Below are 19,724 nucleotides of genomic sequence, written 5' to 3' on the forward strand. Positions count from 1 at the left end.
TCCTTAATCTTGAAATAACCGAGCTTTTCTCATAAAGAGAGCCTTGAGGGGGGAAAGTGTGTGAGTGTGTGTGTGTGTGTACACAAGGCCAGGCTACAAGGAGTGCATCTGCATCTTGTGATGCCCATTTCATCCCCTGTCCAGGTAAACTTACGAGACCAAAACATATGAGAAATACATGTGGATCCCACATGGAATGATCACTTCTGGAAAACATGAATAAAAGAATAATAAGATCACACAGTTTTGATTAAGGCAATTGAAAGGTTCCTCCTCTGCTTTCAGTGGATTTGTACATAGGTCTAAGATTAACAGTGGAGGGAGATCTCCTTTTGAACTATTTCAGAAGGTGTCCAGGAAGCTCAAAGCATAAATAAAGGTTGAAGTGGCTTTGCTTTCAAAAGAGACCATGGTAAAGCATAAATAGTAGCTCTTTCAGAGTAATCGGGCCATAAAAAGGTGATGTCAGGTGCGGGAGGGTCACTTAGAATCCCCTTGCTGCCAGAAAATGGTAGAAAGTTAGAAGAGATAACCTCTTGGGATCAATATAATGATTGATTATGTTTATGGTAATAATAAGGGAGATGGTTGGTCTTTATAAGATGGCTGTATGAGATGATTATTCTTTATATAGTTTCCATAGAGATACATCTGGCCCTAGTTGCTGGATTATTTTCTTCCACTCTAAAACATAATAATTGTTCTTTATTATTAGAGACTGTATTAATCACCTAAATAATCCTGTGAGGCCTTGAAGGTGAGGTATAATGAACTGTAATTCCTGATAAGGTAATAGCTGATTCTGAAATAAAACTCAGCTCAAAAACTGAGGGTGAAAAACCCCTCAGTTTTAGATCTCTTAGAAGATTAGTTAATATGCATTCTGAATGTAGAAAATAAGATATTTTCAGGACTGGACATAACATGTAAAGATATCAAAACATATATAGATATCTAATGTGGTACAGTGTGATCAACCTAAATGAGTTGGGCCCATCTAGAAATGGTGATTTTAGTTGTGAGAGCCAGTGCACTGTAGTGATTAATGTGTTGGACTACAAGTCAGGAGACCCAGTCCAAATCCCAACTTGGCCATGCACCTCACTGAATGACTTGGGGCCATCACTGACTCTCAGTCTAACTCACTTCACAGGGTTGTTGTGAGGAAGGGAATCATATACATCTGCTTGGCTTCCTTGGAAGAAAGGGAAGAAATATAAATGTAACAAGTAAAATATGATTTAAAAATGGCAGAGGCTGGAATTATGAAATTATTGTGGACCCTTGTTTTCTAAAGTGCCCCTATTCTCATTTATACTGCATGTGCAAGAGGATGTTATTAATGTGGCCATCAAACATCCTCTGTCTGCCCTGAAAATGTCAAAGATACATAGATAAGGTTCAATAAGGGAGGCTGCGGAAAGTAAAAAGTAGATTTGATATGTATATGATGGTTACACTATCAAGGAAATAAATGGGATATGAGAACTAGCACAATTTCTGGGATGCTTAATATTCAGTGCTATTTGGTGCTTAATTTTCTTGAAGCTGTCATTTCCAGTAAATATTTGGAAGTAATATTACATGTAATTGTGGCAGCAGTACTGAACTATGTAAGGTATTAGAAAGTGCAAGAACACCCTCATTAAATGTGTTGATTTACACAGTAATTCACAGATTTAACTGTAGCTGTTTAAATCTCATCCTTTCAAATGGATAAAAATCAGTAACATGGTTTATGGTAATTGTATATATAATAAATTGCCTACAATTGTTTATCATAATATATCTGGGTTGTATTTTGTCTGAGTTTTGATATTGCATTTAACAAGTTTACTATATTCAGCTGGATTTTTATCATTCTTCCTTTCTCTTCTTCATGGTTTTTTTTTATGATATTCAGTATCTGATACCTTGCTTGACATACAATAAATAAACATATTTTTAAGAGAGAAATGTAAAATGGGTGTCATTGAAGGGAAGTACTTTCTTCAGTTCTATCATTCAAAGTAAGCAAATAGCATTCAATTCTGAACAGATTCCAGTACTTTCTCTGTGATGCTTCATCTTTCCTTTATCCCTGGGGATAAGCAGTGATTGGCTGAGGCCCCTCAAGTGAACCATATCAAACGCCTGATGGTAAAAATAGTAGCACATATATGAACAAGACAGGGCATGAACAGTTTGGGACCAGTATAGGTCAAGAATCTCTTTTGACCAGGGAATGGGTTTTTTCTGTGGTGGCATCCCAACTGTAGAATGCCCGACATTAATATTTAGGCCCAGATTAGAATTATTTTATTTGTCCTGGCATTTCAGCGCATTGGCTGTGTTTTCACACAATGGCAAACCATACCATACATTTTCCATGCAGCATGATTTTTTACCTTGGGTTCTGGGTTTACACACTCATGTGGTTGCCATGTGTGTGTGGTTTCCACACATCTGCCTCTTTCCTCCTAAAGATGACCAGAAACCTATCGGTCCTTGTGGCTGAAAAACAATCCCAGCATGCACTGCTCCTGCCTGTGTTGCCTGCCTCTCCCTCATCATTCAACACACTCCCCTAGGCATGGCCTCGGCCAACTGCTCCTGGGGTTGTTTGTGTACGTTTTCTGCTCAGAAGTAGCAACTGCTCACTCACTAGAATAGCATTTTCCCCATGCTGCCATGCTCTGTGCCAACATGCAAGCCTACTCACCCATACTCACACTTGCTCCTCACTCCAAAATACAGGTAGCTCAGATGGATAACTTAATGTCTAGGCTTGTAATTATGATGTGAGTTCCAGTTGCACGTAGGAACCATCATTTGTCACATCTGTGTACATCAGAACTTCCTTTATCATTGTTATAAGGATCTGAACATTTTCTGCTTCTAGAATCCATCAGCCACCTTCTCATCCATCAACCACAGTGTTAATGTTTACTCACTACTACATCAATGTCAGAGGAGATTGTCACCCTCTGGTTTGTGGCTAATTTGCCTATCACTGCTGCAGTTCTGCCGTGGCTCCCATTTCTGCTATGCCTACACTTCTGGCTTTCATAGTCATTATGTCAGTTTGTTTCTTTATAATAACCCCATTTGCTACACCAACAGTGGTTCCTACTTCCTTCTAAGTACCACCCCAATACTGAGTGTGTCTGTTGTAGTGCCCACACAGCATTGAGTGTTTCAGCTCTTCCTGTTTTTCCATTCATAATTCTGGTTATTGGCTTAACTCAACCCACAAGTCCTTCTATAAAAGCTGTTGTTTTTATTTATTGAAAATATGTATATACTACATTTCACTGAAATTGCTTCCATGTTCATTTAAAATTATATAAACTAATAAACTTGAGATAAAAATACAGGCACTAAACAACCCAGAATACCAAATAAAAACAGCAGATTAAAAATCCAAAAGGTCAGTATCTTAAATGCTTGGAGGAGTAAAACCCCGCTGCTGCTGCTGCCTCCCCATGTCTGAAATATAACAAGGTCAGCTTCGGGTGAAATTACTAGGGGACAGCATTCTATAAGTGGGGTGCCATAACTGAACAATGCCCTTTATTTGGTTGACATCTGCTTCACATCTGTGACAGAAGTTCTTGTACTTTTTTAGATAGTTTGCCCAGTGACCAGAGGTTGCTTGTTAAAGTATTCCTATTAAAGGCCTCTCAACTAGCTAAACAGCATATCAGTACTGAGAACTTTCCAGCTGACTGAACTGAAAATAATTTGGGGTTCTATTGTGCTATGCTATTATACTTGGCTATTATTCACTACTGTTCAGTCTTGGAAGGCTTGGAATACAGTCTTTCTTTAAAAGGCCAAAATGATGTTAGGCTCAGACAGATGAAATCCTTAAGCAAGTCAAGCAGGTCTCCTTGGTATTAAACTTCATCTCCCTTGATCATTCCTAATCATCTGTAGCTTACCTTACTAGTCTCACATAAGCACATCTGTACAGCAACCACATAAAAAATGGGTTGTTTAACTGACTTTTCCAGGTGATCTTCTGTGTAATCCCACAATCCACACTCCTTCCCCACTGCACGCTTGTAGTTTGACTGTCTGAGTTGTGGTGGTTAAGAAGGAACTGAGTTAGAAGGTATTTTTATGCCTTTCATGACATGCACACATGGGGACTTCCCTCTTGAGGGATGGGGCTAGAATGCCTACTCCATTTTTCTAAATTCTAGACGTTTCTAAGATATTGCTCTGTGCTAGCACAGCTTCCATGTGTGTGACTGCATTGAAGATCACTTGAAGAACATCAGTTACAGGTAAGAAACCTGTCTTGAAAACCTGTTGTTATTTTGGCCTTCCCAGCATTTTCAGGACGAAACTGGGGGCTGGTGTGCCCCTCCTCCCTTCTGCATGAGTGAAGGTGAGGGAAACCATTGGTTAAGGGGAGTGGGAAGCAAGCCTCGTGCTCTTGAAGAAACTCTGGAAGATATCTCAGCTGGCCTGCACATGCTGATATCCCATTTGTGTGACTGCACAGAGAGCCACTCAGATTATCAGATACAGGTATGTGCAGCTGAAAGAGTTAAATTAAGGATAATAAATTAATTCAGTAGTCTCTCTGCTTATTGCTGACAGACTTGCTTTCTGTCTGTGCCTGGCTTCAGAGAGATGTGTTTTTCCTGATGCTGAATCATTCACAAATATCACAGTTACTTTATAATAGATTCCCATAGATGATATTTAAGACAATTATTAACAAAAACAAATTAAGACAGTTAGTGAAAGAAAATAATACCACAGTATTCTGATAAAGTTTAATGTAGGTAAAGAAAGTAAAACAAAACACCCATTATCAACACAGCCTTGTGCTAGCACAAGTCGCATCCCCCCCCCCACACCAGTATTTTCTCTTTACTTTTATAATTTTACACTTGAGCATGATACGTGGTTATTGTTTGCCGTACTTTCCTCTTTTGATTCCAGTTGTTCATGTGTGTTTATATTTGCAGACATCTTGTTTTTACTGCTATGGTTCTAGAGCAATTTTCCAACTTGTTCTCTATGATTTAGACCTGCCTGGGGCATGAATTTTATTGAACAAAACTAATTTTCTTGTCATATTTTCTTTTCTCCATTTCATGCTATCTATCAATAATAAACCAAGATGAAATTTTGATTCAGGGTCCCCTTCAGTTTATATAATATGATTATTGACTTAAAATGAAACTTTCCTGCATATGGAGCCACTTCATAATTCTAGTTTTTTGGGCTCTTGGACTGCTATATAAAAAATGACTCTGACAATCTAGAAGCTGATCATTCCTGGTTCCTATGTCTAGAAGTTCTCTGTGCATCTTTTTCCCTTGTAGAGACATTGTATGAAATTAATTGGCAGCAGATTCAAGGCAGACTTAAGTAAATAATTCAGACTACATCTAATGTATGGAATTAACAGCCAGAAGATGAGGGAATGACCTCTGGCTTAGTTGGCATTAGACAAATTTGTGGAAGAAATGTCTTTCAGTGGTTATCAGTCTTGCTGAACTAAACAAAGTTTTTGTCTGATTCATCAAGGCTCTTCTTTTAGTCTTATATTTTTAATAGGTGAAGTTGAAATACATACATTTGAAAGCTTCAGTGGAAGCACATGAAGGAATAAAAGATGAATAGATAACTTTTCCAAATGCCACCCACCTAGCCAAGTTTCATCTCTTATTTATTTAAATGAAGAAAAGATGGAACAGGAAGAAATTGTCCAGTACAAATACCAAAGACTTGGGATGAGGGAGAGAAAAACAATAGCAAGTTTATCCAACCTGGTGCCCTCCACATGTTTAGTGTTCAACTCCTAAACAGCATGGTTAGTGGTCAGGGATGCTGGGAATTGTAGTGCCTAGTTTGGCGGCACCAAATTAGAGAAGGGTGGTCTAGAGTGTTGAATCATATCTCCTTTAAGTACTTGGAAGAAAGGGTATTCATTTGGAGTAAGTAGAAATGTATGGGCACTACACTATGCCAATAATATTTCATGAAGAATATCAGTATAGGAATAGTCAGGCAAAGTACAGTGGATATAAAAGAAAGAACTACATAAAATGGCAAGAAATAATACGAGATAGGAAGAGCATGCTGATGAAAAAGTAGCACTAATCACAAACTTGAAATTCTAGTAACCAGATACCATTATGTTACTTCAGTCACTGTTACTTCTTAAGGTGACATTTATTTTCTTCTACCTTATTGAACTTGATACAGAAACTGCTAAGGGTGGTGGAAGGGTAGAAAATAAGGATCATATTAGAACTTAATTAATAAGCCAGTGTCTTAACAAGCAATAATTTTTCTTTCATTCTTTTGATCTGGGCTACCCTAATTTTAGTATTATGTGCTCTACCAATAAGTATTAAATTTAAAACAAGAGTGTACAATCAGCATAAAATGAGGTCATCTTAAGGACTGCCTTGCTCTGGGCAAACCTGCTCTTTTCCTGAATTTATCATCAGAGGTTGTGTTTAAGGGTTTTGTTGGTAAATAAATGGAAATAGTATTACTTGCTATCTTCAGCTACTGTTTGCTCCTGCAATTTTTATTCTTCTGTATTTTTCTTGCTCATTTTTGTGTCATGTTGCACTAGTTTTATATCCGGGTTCAAATCCTGGTTCAATATCCTCATCTTCAGTTCCCCCTGCCCCTGCAAATTCTTTAAAAAAAACCTTAGGTAGTAGAGCAGTACTGGATTTTCCAGTGGATTTTCTTAGTATAAGACATCTTTATCTATGTTCTCTTAGGAGGAGAAAAAACTCAACCAGTAGAAACACATTAAAAAGGACTTAACTAGTAATTACCACACATCATGAGAAGGCAGGACTCACTAAAGAAGACAATCATGCTAGAAAATGTCAGGCAGAAGAAGAAAAGGAAGAGCAAATATGAGATGGATTGACTCCATAAAGGAACCCATTCCCTTTAACTTAGAAGAGCTGAGTAAGGCTGTCATGGACAGGGCATTTTGGAGGGCTTTCATTCATGGAGTCACCATAAGTTGGGAACAACAGTGCATAACAAAGAAGTCATTTGCAAAGGCAATATTAGAGAAAGTTATTTATTCTGAAAACTCACAATAAGATTTGAGGATAAATCCAATATAAAATTCCCATTTTCAGATTTGGTGGAATGTGTGAACAAGAATTGGTCCGTGTGGCTTAGTGTATTAAAAAAGTTGAATTTGGACAGAGCCAAGTCCCACTTTGATCAAATCTAGTCCCAGGGACTGATGGCATACTTGTAGTCCAGACATATTTTCTCAACTTTTCCTCTCCGTATATGCAACAATAAGATAGGTACTGACTGCACCTGACTGTGGTATAGACAAAACCAAAAAATATTGCTAAGAAGTAGTTAACAAGGTGATTTGTGAGGTGTGTTAAATGTAAAATTAAGGCACCTCTTTGTATACATAGTCAAAAGTATAGTCAAGAGAATGAAAATATAAAGAATTAGATTAAGCAATAACACAAGTACTGTATTGTTTTAATTGGTATGAACTATTGTGGAAAAAACAAACACTTTAACAGTGGCTTTGCCTAGAATTTCTGTTTGCAGAATTTATGAAGCCACAGATTTCTCACATGCTGCAGCTCATGACGAGAAAGATATTTAAAAGGAAAGCCTAGTGAGTAGAACGGTGGTGTACACATTGTGAAGTGAGATAGAAAAATAAAGATGTCAACAGCTATAGGAAATATTCATAATATATACATGCATAATATATACATAAAACAAGAAGTGAATTCAGATCTCTATTTGATTATGATATTAGAACTGCTCGATAGCTATTATCTTTTCTAGGTAAGTCTTCATTGTCATTTTTCTCATTGTGCACAGGAATGCTTTCAGTTTATACTGCCAGCCCTACCTCATGCCATTGACCTTTTGCGGGATGCCATTGTTAAAGTAAAAGAGGTACATGATGAACTTGAAGATCTACCTTCACCACCACCACCACTTTCTCCTCCTCCAACCATCAGCCCACACAAGCAGACAGAAGACAAAGGTGTACAGTGTGAGGAAGAGGAGGAAGAGAAAAAAGATAGTGGAGTTGCTTCAACAGAGGATAGTTCCTCCTCGCATATAACTGCTGCAGCCATTGCAGCTAAGGTGAGTTGAGGTCCTGTGCAAAGGAGCACATCAGTTTCTATCTCAGGTACTTTCCCAAAAAAGTTACCTTTTAGGAACACATTTGATGTGTCAACCTGTAGTTTCAACAATAAAAGGTCTCAGTGTTTAATCATAAATTTTTTCTCTATATATAACATAATTTTCCTTCATTTTTTCATTGCATCAAATACAATGATTTAAATCTAACCATGTCCAAGCCATGCATTTTTGTCAGTTTTCCTCTCCTGCTGCAGCACCATGCCGCACTGAACTCCATTCCTGGGGCTCTTGCAACATCAGGAGCAGTTTTTCAATGGGCTTAGAAAGCAGCCAAGGTGGGGAAGGGACAGGTAATCCCTGCTGCATGAATCCAATGTTTCTTAGGTTTCAAACCATTCCTTTTCATTCAAACCACCAATTATGCAGCAATGTTGTAGTTCTGGTAACTTTAGATTATTAATCATCATGTAATTATATCTCTGCAGTAGATGCCTTTGGAAAGTCACCACAGACCCCACTGGGTGAGCAAGATGGGAGCTGGATTGAGTGAAAGGATTTGCATAATAACAGCAACTACAACAGTCAAGATTGCAGTTGCTTTTGTGAATCTTTAGATTCAGATGTGACCTGAGCTTGCAGCCCAAACTTCTGAACATCAGTTTTCACTTTTACAAAATCAGTGAAATTTAAATAAACTTTATTGACATAAATATCTTCGTATATGTGAAGAATTAATTTTTGCTAAACATCCTTTCATCCAATTAAAATAGTAGTGCAGAGTTTGACCCAAATTTTGAAATATCTGAGCCCTGGAAAACTAGAGTTGAACTCTACAGTGGGGACCCTGTAATGCAATCTTATTCCTGTCTAGTCAGGGATAAATCCATTGAGTTCACTGGAACATCATTCCAGGTTAGCATGTGTAAGATTGTAGCCAAAGTGTCTGGGGGAAAGCAGTGATTGCAGTGGTTGCAGTGATAGCCTGAAACCTATTACTTCTCACTTTATTAAGCTTGCACTCCAACTGAAAATATTAAAATCAGGGTTCAGAGTCTTCAAATCATCTCTACGCTGTAATTGTTTTCTACATGTGTAATATTTCTCTTAAAAATATATTCCACATGAGTGAAAACATGCTGCAGTCAGTCTTTTATCACCAGTGGAAGCTAAATTTGTATTCATAATTCATCATGTTGTTTTGTGAGATCATGGCCTCACCACTCCTAGTTACAGAGATGTGAAGTTTCCTTGTCAGCACAATCCAGGCAAGGAAATTATCAATATGGTTGTTGTTTTTTTATGGCAGCATATACAGGTCCTTTTAAAGTACTGAAGTTAAGTGATGTAGTAAATTGTAATCTGGTTGCTACCATGTTGGGGATGCAGCTGTGCCCACTGGAAGTCTTGGGCTATTCCACAAACAAATTATGAATCTCTTGTAAGACTTGTAGCTTCTAGTACTTCATCTGGTAGAGAGAAGCAGGAGGCTGAGGAAGATAACAGTTTATACCTCTATCCCCTGACAGGGAGGAAGGTTGATGGATCAAGTACGCTTTAATTCCCTTCCCTCCAGATTTGACACCATGTGAGTAGTAGACAGAGGTTTCAGGTATGGGTCATTGGATAAGACTCTACTCCTACAGGTGTGCCATACTGCAAGGAGCTACAGTTATACTACACATGAACTCTCCCAGAAAGTTTTGAAATACTAGCAAATGTAAAAAGAAGAAAATACCTGAGATCTAAACTGGTTGTGTTCATTTAAACACCCTACATTTAGATATGCCACCTGTTTTCACCCTTGTTCCCTCTGTCATTTTGCTTGTTTAGTTTTATGTTTTTCCTGTCACTATATTCATAGCTGTTATGTATTGTACATTAGAAGCATCCATCCTACACCAGTTCTGCTGTTATCATGGCAAAAGGTGAACATCCCATTCCTGGTCTCATCTGTTATTCCCATCACGCAGCAGGCAGTGCAGGAGAACCGGTAAGACATACCACCAGAGGGTTTTGCACTAATAACTGCAGTCATACTGCCATCTCCTTTCTGTGTATATGGAAGAGGTACAAATGATTGTTCTAATCACAGTAACATACCATGTTGCTTTATGAGCAAACTGTTTCTAAATTGCCCATCTGTATGTTGTTATCAAGTATGTAGCATTTAAGACCATTTCTTACAGCTATTAAGTATTGATTTTAAAATGTTTGTCACTCCCAGATTGAAGCATTTTGCATTGGTTTAGAGCAGGATTGAGTAATTTGTTTAGTATTAAAACAGCCTTGGAACTTGTTGACTTCACATATCATGGTACCTCTGTTATCATGAGACTAGAAGGCTGCTTTGTCATTGAAACGCATCTTGGTAGCTGCATCTACATTTCAAATTGCTTGCCCTTGGATTACAGGCAAATATTTCTGGTAGATGCTGTTACTGATTATCCAATGCTGATATTATTCTGTCCAGTTCCAGTTCTCCTCTTTGGTTTTGTTTCAGAAAATGAAACCGTAGAAAGTATCTAATTTGCCTTTTGTATATGTGTTAGTGTCCCCTCCTTAAATAAGCAATGAATGATGGTTTCAAGTGAACATAATGTTGCCATTTAGTAAGGCATCAAATTTCTCTGCCATACCAGAAAATAGCTTCCCCACATTACAGTTCAAGTCTGTACAATAACTTCTAACTCTGAAAATCAGTATCTGACAGTGTTAGAAAGCTGGGGTTCTAAACACCAGTAATTGAATTTAATCACTAGACTTCAGAACTTTGTCCTTTCCTGTGTATATAGTATCTAGCGATAGTGATGAGGAAATGAATGTCTCCATCTCTACTGCCAGGTCCCTATGCATACAGGAAACAGCTGGGAAGGTATGGAAGTGATAACAGGAGAGTGAAGATTTCCTTCCCATTGACCTTTGCCTTCTCATTTACAACTCCTAAGATATAAGACAGAGGGAAAGGGACAGACTCTTCCCTACTACTACTGTACACACACACACTGCTACCTACCTCTTGGTGAGATACAGATGGCAGAAGGAGAGAAACAGAGCAGGGAAAGATAGGGAAGTGAGGAAACTGCATTTCTCAGTACTGGCCCTAGAGTTATTGGGGAAGGGTTGGAACACAAGGTATGATGGAACAGTCTCCTCTCCCCTTTTCCCAAAGAAGTGTTTCTGCACAATGGACATACAAAATATTTTACTACACTTTCCACAAGGATAATATTAGCTTGAATAATTCCCATGGTAACAACAAGTTTTCTTTTACCTGCATGCTTATTCAGCCAACAAACCCCATCAGCTGCACTTCCCTTCTCCTTGTCTTCTTCTGGAGCCTGAGATAAATTAATTTCCTTTCAGTTTAGTAAAGATAGCTGCTGTAATGCTAGGGTTTCTGTAGATCAACACTTCATTAATATTTCCACCCTTCTGTAAATATTATAAGCCAACTTATCAGGGCCTTGTGCACAGGTAAGAAGAAGCAAGAGGTCAGTTTCTTGCTTCCCTTCACCCATGAAAAAATTCTGCTGTGATGCGCCTCCCCCTTCAGTGTTCACATGCAGATAGATAAGAGAAAACCAGAAATTGCAGCAGATTGTGTGTCCTTGAGTTCAAGATGATGTTTGCAGACTCAAATCAGTGACTAGTAGGAGCTGCAGGTATCAGATTACACATAGAATACTGGGACAAAGAAGTAATGGCTCACCCCTATTTCTGAAAACATGAAAGCTGGCTATAACTCATACCCATTTCTTGACCTGGCAGAAGCACACTGATTCCTGAGCTATGTTTGTTTGTATCAAGAAACAATATTCGCAAATTTAATTTTGCTCAAGCAATGCAACATTATATTCTTTTAATTTAAAATCTTTAAATTTGCAATTATGTATATGTTTCTTAAGGAAGGTTTGCTGTTTGTATAATATTCCTTTCTTTTTCTTTCTCCTGCAATTTATTCCAAGTTACTAAGAAGTCAAAATCATGTGTAATGTTTTGTGACATTTTGGTTGGTTAGGTCTTGCCTAATGTTTGGTTGGTCCTAACTGGTTAGGTTAGTTGTTGCCTAACTTTAATTTAATTTTTTTCCATACTTTCTAGAACAGAATGGTCATTAAAAGGACTGTGAAAATACAGTTCTTTATATCTTGATTCTGTAGGGCTGGTGGAGACTTCATGTCCCTATATTCAACTGCAAACAGCCTAGCCAACATGATACTGTTCAAGAATCTCAGCATTTGTGATCCAAGGAAAAGTGCTGTATATTTCATTTATTTATCACAAGAAGGCAGCACATTCATGGAATAAATTCTCTATTTCAAAAAGGAAGGTTATTTCCAAAGTAATTTAGTTTCAGGAAACTCCAAATTTTAATTGCATAAAAAACCACAGAAATTATAGAGGAGCATCAACTTTTTCAGGGAAGTGTTATCATCTACTCTTAAATTCCAGAATTTTTTATTTTTCACAGTTTCTTAACCTAATAAAAATGAAATTCTTTCTGGGAGGGAAGAAGCACATTTAGAAATATAAAATCCATTTGTCACAGGAAGAGAACAAAACATGTGAGGGTTAAAGGTCATTAAAGTTTAGATTATGTAACTGCCCCATGTGCTCAGATTTAGAAGTCATTTAGAAGATTTATTTTTGTTCCTTTAAGATTTAAAGAGTCCTTCTTTTTCAAACTGCTTTCCTGTTTATGTTGTTATACCCCTTTCTTCCTTTGTTATCAACATATATTCTGTTGGGGTTGATTCCTCACTTCTGAATTTTATTTCTAAAGAAACAGGAACTAAAAGCCTTATTATTAGACTGAGGGTAAAACTGAAATTTAGAGTTTTAAAAAAGTGAGTGCAACCAGCATAGTAGAATGACTAGAGTGTTGGATTGGGACTCAGGAGATCAGGTTTTAGTCCTCTCTGGGTGACTTGAAGCCAGCCACTGACTCTTGGCCTAGCCCACCTCACAGGGTTATTGTAAACAGAAGAGGGCCATGTAAGCCTCTTTCCGATTCTTGGAAGAGAAAAACAGGATAGAAATGAAATCATAATAATAATGTTCATGGTAAAGATGGGAGCATCTTTAGGCTTATTTACCCAGGGTACATTTGCACAAAGCTGCTGTTAGAATCTACTCGTATGCATGACTGAAGTTATCTTAAATAAATAATGAAATTCTGCATTCCATGGTTGGTGTGCGTTACAAGAGCTTGAATTACCTCAGTAATGCTGTATTATTTTAAATCAAATGAAGGCTATTTAATGTGCAGTTTAAAGAGATTAGACACTGTTCCTATTGACTCCACAACAATAATAATAAAAAATAATATAGTGAAGATTAAAAGAATAGAGAGCAAGCTCTCCTCTGGTTATCTTGTTCATCCCCCAAATTCTGAGCCACTCAAGATTCAGAACACTGACCCTTTAGTCAAAATTGGCCCACTTACCAAGTTCAAAGTCTTCCTGTGGTAGTTGCCTCATACACACAATTCGCATATAAGGGACAGATTTTCAAGGCCCCTCCCTTAACAAATAAACAGAATTTGTTCTGTTGTTTTGCCTAGCAGTTGAAGGATTGCCCCAGGAGAACTGCCGCTGAGAGTGTCAAAGCTAACTCCATGCTCCTTACCTTTGAGGGAAAAGGATCCTCCACAGGACTGGGTCTTTCTCCTCAGCAACAGTTTCCCCACTCACAGCTCTTCATGGTTTTGGTGGGAAGTATTCTTTACCAAAGTACTGACTTCTAATAAATTTGGGGGCTTCTAAGGCTAACTATCTTTTGGAACAAATTGTTCTGGCAAATTTCTCCAGCATCTCTGTTAAATAATGCCTTATATTTATGCTGATGAAATTTTAGACTATGAAATGTTACTGATAGTTAATGTGTACTGCGGATCACAAAACATATAAAGATCCCACTGTACATTTTATAGCGAGGTGAGTATTTGTTTCCCATACTAGTTGATTTAGGGTTGCTGATATATATCAAGGCCATTTTGTAGACATGACAGGTCTGCTTATAGGCTTGCTCAAAAACATGTTGGTTTTTGGTTGTTGGTTACTTGGTTTATCATGGATTTGGACATGTAATGAGATGAAACCCTGGTTGCTGATTTATTGATGTTAAAGTATTTATAGCCTAGCATTCTGCTTGGCAGTAGGTCTCCAAGGTAGTTGACAATAGGTGAAAATAAATTGATATGAATATTTATTTTGGAGGCGGGTAATGGATTAAGCTTCTGGGGAAGTGGTGGTATAGATATCTACCCCTCTGATCTTAGTTATTACTGTTGCTGGTGTAGCTGTTCCAACTATTAGTCTTTCAAAGTTCCATGTTGATTAGGAGAATTCGCTCCACCCTGAAGTGTGGTACCTGGCCAGGTGACACCAAATGTTTTGGTTTGGGAGGGTGGAAAATCAACTGGGCAACTGATTATGCCACAGCTCCTGACTTTTTCTTGTCACAAAGGTTGATTGTGAGGATGGTGCTATAAAATGTCCAGTCCCCAAATCTTAGATTTTCCTTCCCCTACAGCTGTTCCTTAAGTCGTGGTTTTAACCAACATGAGGTCTAAAAGTCTTAGTATTAGGATGACTGAATGACCATATTTCCAGTACAAGTCTGTTTTTTTTTTTACCTGAGATCATCTCATGAGGAGCTTCTTTACCTGCCTGCAGCTTAAGTAGTCAGCAACAAGAAATATGGTATTTTCTGCAGTGGTGGCAAGGATGGATGGATCACTCTAAATTTGGTCCATTTCATTTTCATAAATCTTCAGCGTAAGGCTCATTACATCCTCTTTCAACAACATTTCATTTTCATTTAATTAATTAATTGCAAAAAGTCTATTGTTAAAAAACTACTAAGCTGCTTGCAGTTCTTCAAGCTGGTCAAAGAGCTGCCTTTTGATTGAAAATACTTTTTCATCCAGATGATAACTGTTCCAAACTACTAGAAAGCCCAAGGTTGCAACTGTCCCTGGAGTGACAGAAGTCATATATTCCAGGGAATACATACAACAAAAGATGTTTGCTCCCATATACCCATGGGCAGCCTGCAGCCAACTTTTTCCATACAATGTCCCCATGAAAGCAGCCATGGGTGGGGTCAACTAGTGTCTTACCCAGAGTGGCATATACCAGCAGAATAGATTCCCAGTATTTGTCTTGAAGGAGACTTTCAAAGCAGTTGTGGGGTAGTGGAGATGCAAGGACTCTGAGGAAGACAAATAGGCAAAGATCTGTTGCATGAGCAGAGCCAGATGTTCACTGTGGGAGCTCAGGTATTGCACAATTAGATTCATTGAAATCTGAGGAGGAGGCTGAGAAACATGTGCCATGTGAACAGGCATGCTGTCGTGAAGAAGCAACACACCTGCGGTCAGTTTTCTCCACCTTTTTTTCTTTAGTTGCTTCTCTTAAATTACGCAGAGTGGTTGCGTAAGATGCTGCATTTATGGTTTCACCTTTTTTCGTGTACTTGATCTATAAAATTCCCTTTGAGTCCCAAAACACTGTGCCCATGATTTTTCTGGCCGATGGAGTGACTTTAAATTTCTTCGGAGGGTCAGCACCATTTTTATGCCACTGCATGGACTCCTGCTTACTTTCAGGGTCATAGTGATGAACCCAGGTTTCATCTCCAGTAACAGTCTGGTCAAAAATACTCGATGGATCTTCACTACAGAGCTCTAAAAACTCCCTACAGCACTCAACTCACACTTGTTTCTGAGGCACCATGAGCATCCGCAGCACCCATCTTGCACAGACCTTTGAAAGGTTAAGATGGTCATGAAAAATAGGAAATATGGTACCAATGGATAGGTTTGTCATCTCTGCTAACATTTTGATTTTTATTCGGGCATCTTCCAATACAAGTTTCTCAATTTTTTTCACATTTTCTTTCGTAGTGGCAGTAACCGGCCCGCCTGAGCGAGGGTCATCTTCAGTGCTTTCTCTGCCCCTTTTAAATCCACTTGACCACTTTTGAACAGTAGATAATGAAGGTGCAGAGTTCTCGTAAATGGCCACCATCTCTTTGTGAATGATTTTTTTGACATTTTCCGTGTTTTGTAAGGAACTTAATCACAGCACGGTACTCGATTTTCTTCAACATTGTCACATCAGTCATCATGGTCGTCTTTCACTGAGGATTACTAGGGAACTAATGATCACACTTATTTGAAATTTTGCATGTATGCCCTCAGATAGTGTCATTAGCTAATGAAATAATTAAATTACCCACATCAATAGCAAATCAACCCAATACCGAGAATACATTGAATGCCCCTCGTAATGTTTATATTATTTATTTATTTAAAACTTTTGTATACCATCCCATCACAAACATCTTGGGACGGTTTACAGCAACAACAATAAAATAGAATACAGATAAAAGTAAGAGTAGCACAGCATATCAATAAAATTAATAAAAAATAATAAAATCTGACTGAAGGGATTGCAAATGGATTCAGAGACCCAAGAAGCATTTTACAGTTGGGGTGGAGAGTTAAAGTGGTCAAGATGTAAGGAGTGTTGCCTGCTTTTTAGAACCTCCTTTATAACTGGCTATTTAATCTACAAATAATAAAACTACAGATTGTCCTGAAAGTAATCTAAGCATCAAGATTGACTTATAAATCCTATATGTATTATTAATAGTTATTTGATATATTTATTACGTGCCTGTTGTTATATGTTAGCCAGACAAATAAGCTGTATCAAGAGACAAAAATAAAACAACATACATAGACATGAATATTCTTCTGCACATGCATGTAGGCGCACATGACAAAACACCAACCTTTCAGTATAGTTTAATCATAGAGAAGGGTAGTGGCTGTGGTTGCAGGGGAGGAAGAAAGAACAAGATGGGCAGGGAAAGAGAAGAGAGCACATTACATGTCCATTTTTGTTTATGCTCCTTCCCCTTGCCATTAGAGATAGAACTCTAGAATAGTTGACTTGTGGTGGAGGCATTTTACCCATTCAGGTTTTAGTTTCCTATGTTTTTAATTGATGTATGTGTTGAGCCTATTTTGCAATCTGTTAACAGCACAATTTACCCAGGCCTAGCTAAGACTAGCACAGACTTTTATTTAATTATCCAGTAGCCTGTCCATACTTAACTAGCAATAAGCCCTTATTTATTTATTTATTTCTTATTTTATTTATTACAAACATTTATATTCCGTCCTTCCAACAAGCACTCAGAACGGCTTACATAATATGAAAGTACATCGTATAATAATAAAACTTCAGTTATTAAAACAATAGAAAACAATGCATCATAAACTTAGAGAAAAGAAAAGGGAGGAAAAGAATAGAAAATGTGACTGTGGAGAGAGAGAGAAAAAATCTTAAAACATCTAAAACCCTCGATTATTAAAATGATGGTTGAATAAAAAGGTCTTTACCTGGCACTGAAAAGAGTATAACATCAGCACCAAGTGAACCTCTCTGGGGAGCACATTGCATAGTCTGGGTGCACTGCAGAGAGGGCCCTCCTGCAGGTAGACACCCTCCATATGTCCTTCAAAGAGGGTTCCCAGAACAAGGACTGCCCCACTGATCTTAAGGGGCATGAGGGCATATAGGGAAGGAGGCGATCCTTCGGGTATTCTGGACCTAAGCTGTTCAGGGCTTTATAGTTAATACCAGCACCTTGAATTGGGCCCAGGCTTCAATTGGGAGCCAGTGTAGCTGATAGAGGATCAGCGTTATATGAGAATAACGACCGGCCCCCCTCAGCAACCTGGCAGCTCTGTTTTGTACCAAGTGAAGTATCTGGACCATTTTCAAGGGCAGCCCCACGTAGAACGTGTTACAATAATGCAACCAGGAGGTTACCAGGGCATGTATCGCTGTTGTTAGGCAGTGTTCGTCCAAGTAAGGACACAGCTGATGGACCCGGCAAAGCTGGAGGAAGGCACTCTTCACCACCGCCATCACCTGGATTTCCAGGGATAGCTCTGGGTCAAGGAGCACTCCCAAGCTGCAGACCCTGTCCTTTAGAGGGATTGCTACCCCATCCAGGACAGGGCCAAAATCACTTACCTGAAAACCCAAACAGCCCATCAAAAGGATCTCCATCTTACCTGGTTTGAGTCTCAGTTTATTGGCCCTCATCCAGCCCTCAGCCAGGCACTGGTTCAGGACAGCCACTGCCTCACCTGGGTTAGATGTAAACAAGAGGTAGAGCTGCATGTCATCAGCATACTGATGGCTCCACAACCCAAACCTCCTGATGACCTCTCCCAGCGGTTTCATGTAGACATTGAAGGGCATGGGGGACAGAATACATAGACCCCTACTAGAACCCTTATGAACTCAGTATGATTTAATTTTGTCTAAACTTGCATAACTAACTAACTTGTGGACTTAGATTATAAGCCTGCTCTATTTCAAATGGCAAAGGAGGCTATAAATATTAAATTAAGAATGCATTTATAAAGAGATCTCATTTGTACAGAAAAGAAAATGTCCATGATTAGTATAGAATGGCAGGAAAGCAGAACCTCACTTTTCAGGGTGCAACTCTGAAGTTCAACTCTCTCGCCCCTTCTTAGCTCCTCTCTTGGCTGCTTAACATCAACTTTTGTTCTCAAGGCATAGCAAGGAGGCTTCTTCTGGAAGGTTCATAGGGAATCAGCTGACATCTTCTTTATCAATCTGTATTGAGTACTACAGTACTTTTTTTCTCCATCATTCAGTGTCCCTGAGTAGATGCTGTGTGCAATACATAAAGTTTATAGTACTACCAGATTAATTGTGAGAAAGAATGGAGGGAAGATACTATTCTAGGTTACTTTGAAAATAAATATTTGGATATTGAACTATTTAATAATTCAGTAAAAATTTCTGACCAATCAACTCAATTTATTTTTATGTTTAGATTCCAGATTCCATCATATCTCGTGGTGTTCAGGTGCTTCCACGAGATACCGCCTCACTTAGCACTACTCCTTCAGAATCTCCTCGTGCCCAGGCCACCTCTCGCCTCTCCACTGCTTCCTGCCCAACACCAAAAGTAAGTACAGTACTGAGCCAACACTCAAAGCTGGGATGCATAATTTGTCTGATGCCTAAATGACTTGTGCTGCTCAAGGTTAGCCTGCATGCAAGGTTATTCTGGTAAGAATGATAAATGAATGAAAGCTAGTATAGCTCATTTGTACATATGTTTTTTACCCAAGCAATATTGTGATAACAAGTAAGAGGTTATGAAAGGTCTTCTTCTAAATTGCTACTGTTGTATTAAACCACTACTCTTCAGCCTGCTAGTCTATGCAAAAGCTTCTCATACTGAAAATGATTTTCTTTTTCTTTATTGGAGATAATTTTAAATCTTTGCAGTGCTTTGCTTACCAAGGAAAGTATAGATAGCCCTGCCTCTCAGTAATAGAACTAGATTAATAGTATGCTTTCTGTAAAGGCAGCTTCGCCTCTTTGAGCTGTGGTATTTCTCCAGCTTACCATTTTCCACCTTATTATCATATATAAAATTCTTTCAAGCTAAACAGTTTTGCCTAACTTAGATACTTGCTGCCTCCTTTTTGGAAACTCTAAATTATATAGAAATTTTTAATGCCAACCTTTGAGATGACTAGTCAG

The 19,724-nt window shown here is 38.4% G+C and overlaps 1 protein-coding gene across 17 annotated transcripts in view; it reads left to right on the forward strand.

Annotated features, from left to right (window-relative positions):
• Positions 1-19,724, forward strand: part of GPHN (gephyrin) — a 375,414-nt gene that overhangs the window by 236,361 nt on the left and 119,329 nt on the right. For 6 of the 17 annotated variants that reach the window (XM_044436472.1, XM_044436474.1, XM_044436475.1 and 3 more), the window contains 4 exons: positions 4,318-4,518; positions 7,840-8,112; positions 9,995-10,102; positions 19,006-19,140. In XM_044436472.1, coding sequence (XP_044292407.1) covers positions 4,318-4,518; positions 7,840-8,112; positions 9,995-10,102; positions 19,006-19,140 — 717 coding nt within the window. The remainder of the gene's footprint in view (positions 1-4,317; positions 4,519-7,839; positions 8,113-9,994; positions 10,103-19,005; positions 19,141-19,724) is intronic. The other 11 variants (XM_044436487.1, XM_044436489.1, XM_044436488.1 and 8 more) reach the window with 4 other exon arrangements.

Source organism: Varanus komodoensis, unplaced genomic scaffold (assembly GCF_004798865.1).
Source record: "Varanus komodoensis strain SLA01 unplaced genomic scaffold, ASM479886v1 scaffold3, whole genome shotgun sequence".
NCBI lineage: Eukaryota > Metazoa > Chordata > Lepidosauria > Squamata > Varanidae > Varanus > Varanus komodoensis.